Below are 3,430 nucleotides of genomic sequence, written 5' to 3' on the forward strand. Positions count from 1 at the left end.
CATAAAAAACTTTGTTCTTAATGCAATAAAATACTCAACGAAACTCACCCGGTATAAATCATCACACCTTTTATCTTACAAAGCAATAAAGGCTGAAAATAAGGCAAATCCCCTTAGTAAAAAGATGATAATTTATAAGTAAATGCTAGCTAATCCTTTGGTGTTTTACAACAGGGATCATTGAGGTGTTATATTCGGTGCTATAAAAGAATCTTACATTATAATATGACTCAGTTACCTTTGCGTCCATACCGGAATAACGCAAGAGGTTACAGGAGCGGGCGTTACATTCGTTACAAATTTTCCGTTTTTCATTACAGAAAATTTCAACGGGAAAATAGAAAATTTGAAAATATGACGTCACGCCATACGTCATTTCTCCTTTTGATCGTCGTTGGAGTGACGATCTATGACGACGGTAAGTCTTTATAATTAGTTATTAAACTAATTAAAATATATATATATATATATATATATATATATATATATATATATATATTTATACATATATATATATTTATGTATAGATTTATATATATATATATATATATATATATATTTATATATGATTATAATCACTTTAGCACGTGATTCATTTATCACACATATCCACAGGTGAAAAATAAGAGACAGGGTGTAGGTCCTGACCGGTTTCGGCTTTATTTTCAAGCCATTGACAAAGGACTGATACAGTAGTATTAGAATTCACGAGTATATATACTACAAAGACAGTACTGACGAACATACACACAACAGTTTGAGAATGCAGATCCACCCACAGGCAGGTGTCAAGGTAGGAGTGGCTTCCAAAAATCATTAGGCTAAAATTTACAATAAATTCTCAAGGGATACTACCGCTTAGGGTACAAGTCCACACCTGACAGGTGTCAGGGAGGCGGGGTTGAACATCTCATTACCACTACTGCCCCCTTTACTGTGTTTACAAATATAATAATCCTATTTTTCATATATCTCTACAGCCAACCTTAAAATTTAAATAGTTTACAAATTTCTTTTGATATTAAAGGATCAAGTTTATACATTCCTTGACTGATGTTCATATTATTGTTGTAACTTTCTTTTATAAAACTAGATTCAATGATATTCCTTTCCAATGCATTATTAGAACACACCAGCTTTTTTGCCCCTTCCCAGTTAATAGCATGATTGTTCTCACTAACATGTACAAATATACCACTATTTCCCTGTGCATATCTCCCACATTGTTTATGTTGTTCTATTCTTTTTTCCAGTGCTTTCCCCGTTTGACCAATGTAAAAGTTGTCACAAGACTTACACGGGATTTTATATACACATCCTTTAGCATTGTCAGGGGAGTTTCTTAATAAGTACTGTTTCATTGTTTTATTGTTTTTAAAAACTACATTAACACCAAAATTCTTCAGGAGATGTGGGATATCTTTCATATTACTATTATAAGGTAGTACAAGCAAATTTTTGTAAGGTTCTTTTTGATTTTGATACATGGTCTTTTTTGCCGCTTTTAATGCCTTGTTTAGTACATTATCTGGATATTTCAGTTTCTTGCCTGTATTCTGAATCTTATCTATTTCCTCATCTATATATTCTGGGCTACATACCCGTAGTGCTCTTAAAAACATAGAAGCAAACACTGATCTTTTAACCTTATTGTTTTGTCCAGAATAGAAATGTACATAGGAAGAAATATTAGTAGGTTTTCTGTAAACACTATACTTAAACCCACTACTATTCTCCGTATGAGGACATCCAAAGGGTAGGCATTCATCTTTTTCTATTTCCATAGTAAATTTAATTGATGGTACTAATTGATTTAACCTGGCAAAAAAGTTATTTACATCTTCATTCCCTGGCCATACACAAATTATGTCGTCAACATATCTAAACCAAGTTACATTGCGTGGAATTATATTATTTAAAATTTTCTTTTCAAAAAATTCCATATATAAATTACTTAGCACTGGGGACAGAGGGTTTCCCATTGCCATACCAAAATTTTGTGAGTAGAATTTTCCGTTGAATTCAAATTTACAGTCTTTAACACATAATTTTATTAGTTCAATTAAGGTGCTTTTAGAAAATGGAATATCCAGTTGTTTGTTTTCTAATAATTCCGATAAAAACTCCAATAAATCATCAATAGGCACTTTTGTGAATAGAGATACTACATCGAAGCTCACAAGTCTCGATTCACTATTAACTTTTACACTATTTAGTTTATCTATCAGGTCCACATTATTCTTAATATTGGCATTAGAGATGTTACCTACCAATGGGTTAAGGATATCCACTAAATATTTTGCTAATTTATAAGATGCGGAACCCGCTGAGCTGATAATTGTCTGGCAGGGAAGTTTGCTTTATGGGTTTTTATCGTACCATACATATACGGTAGCGATGGGGAGGTCACACAAACCTTCTTTATAAGACTTTCGTTGCCTTTTAACAGATTTTTCACTTTTTTATTAAAACCACTATTCACACTTTCTATCGGGTTCTTATTTAATTCTTTATAAGTGCTATTATCACTCAAAAGACTTTCCATTTTTTCTATGTATTCATTTTTGTTTAAAATTACTATGGCACCTGATTTATCTGCTTTTGTCATGTGTATATCTTTATCTTTTTTCAGTTCATTAATGGCATTCATAAATCTTTTGGGTACGTTTGTGGTGTCTGACTTTTTCATGCTTCCATAAATCACTCCCTTAATTATGTTGACATCTTCACTAGTTAAATCACTATATTTTTCTAAATTGCACAATCCTTTAGTAATTTCTACACTGTTTATACTTCCCGTTGATAGAGCAAAATTTAAACCATAGCCTAAAGCACTGGTTACATTACTAATTCCACGCAATGTACCTTGGTTTAGATATGTTGACGACATAATTTGTGTATGGCCAGGGAATGAAGATGTAAATAACTTTTTTTGCCAGGTTAAATCAATTAGTACCATCAATTAAATTTACTATGGAAATAGAAAAAGATGAATGCCTACCCTTTTTGGATGTCCTCATACGGAGAAATAGTAGTGGGTTTAAGTATAGTGTTTACAGAAAACCTACTAATATTTCTTCCTATGTACATTTCTATTCTGGACAAAACAATAAGGTTAAAAGATCAGTGTTTGCTTCTATGTTTTTAAGAGCACTACGGGTATGTAGCCCAGAATATATAGATGAGGAAATAGATAAGATTCAGAATACAGGCAAGAAACTGAAATATCCAGATAATGTACTAAACAAGGCATTAAAAGCGGCAAAAAAGACCATGTATCAAAATCAAAAAGAACCTTACAAAAATTTGCTTGTACTACCTTATAATAGTAATATGAAAGATATCCCACATCTCCTGAAGAATTTTGGTGTTAATGTAGTTTTTAAAAACAATAAAACAATGAAACAGGTACTTATTAAGAACTCCCCTG

The 3,430-nt window shown here is 31.8% G+C and overlaps 1 protein-coding gene across 3 annotated transcripts in view; it reads left to right on the plus strand.

Annotated features, from left to right (window-relative positions):
• Positions 1-239: 239 nt before the first annotated feature.
• LOC135203586 (xaa-Pro aminopeptidase 1-like) overlaps positions 240-3,430 on the plus strand; it is a 108,449-nt gene continuing 105,258 nt past the window's right edge. For all 3 annotated transcript variants that reach the window (XM_064233362.1, XM_064233358.1, XM_064233361.1), the window contains exon 1: positions 240-418. In XM_064233362.1, the coding sequence (XP_064089432.1) occupies positions 355-418 (64 nt within the window). In that variant the 5' untranslated portion in view covers positions 240-354. The remainder of the gene's footprint in view (positions 419-3,430) is intronic.

Source organism: Macrobrachium nipponense, chromosome 36, assembly GCF_015104395.2.
Source record: "Macrobrachium nipponense isolate FS-2020 chromosome 36, ASM1510439v2, whole genome shotgun sequence".
In the NCBI taxonomy this organism is placed as follows: Eukaryota; Metazoa; Arthropoda; class Malacostraca; order Decapoda; family Palaemonidae; genus Macrobrachium; species Macrobrachium nipponense.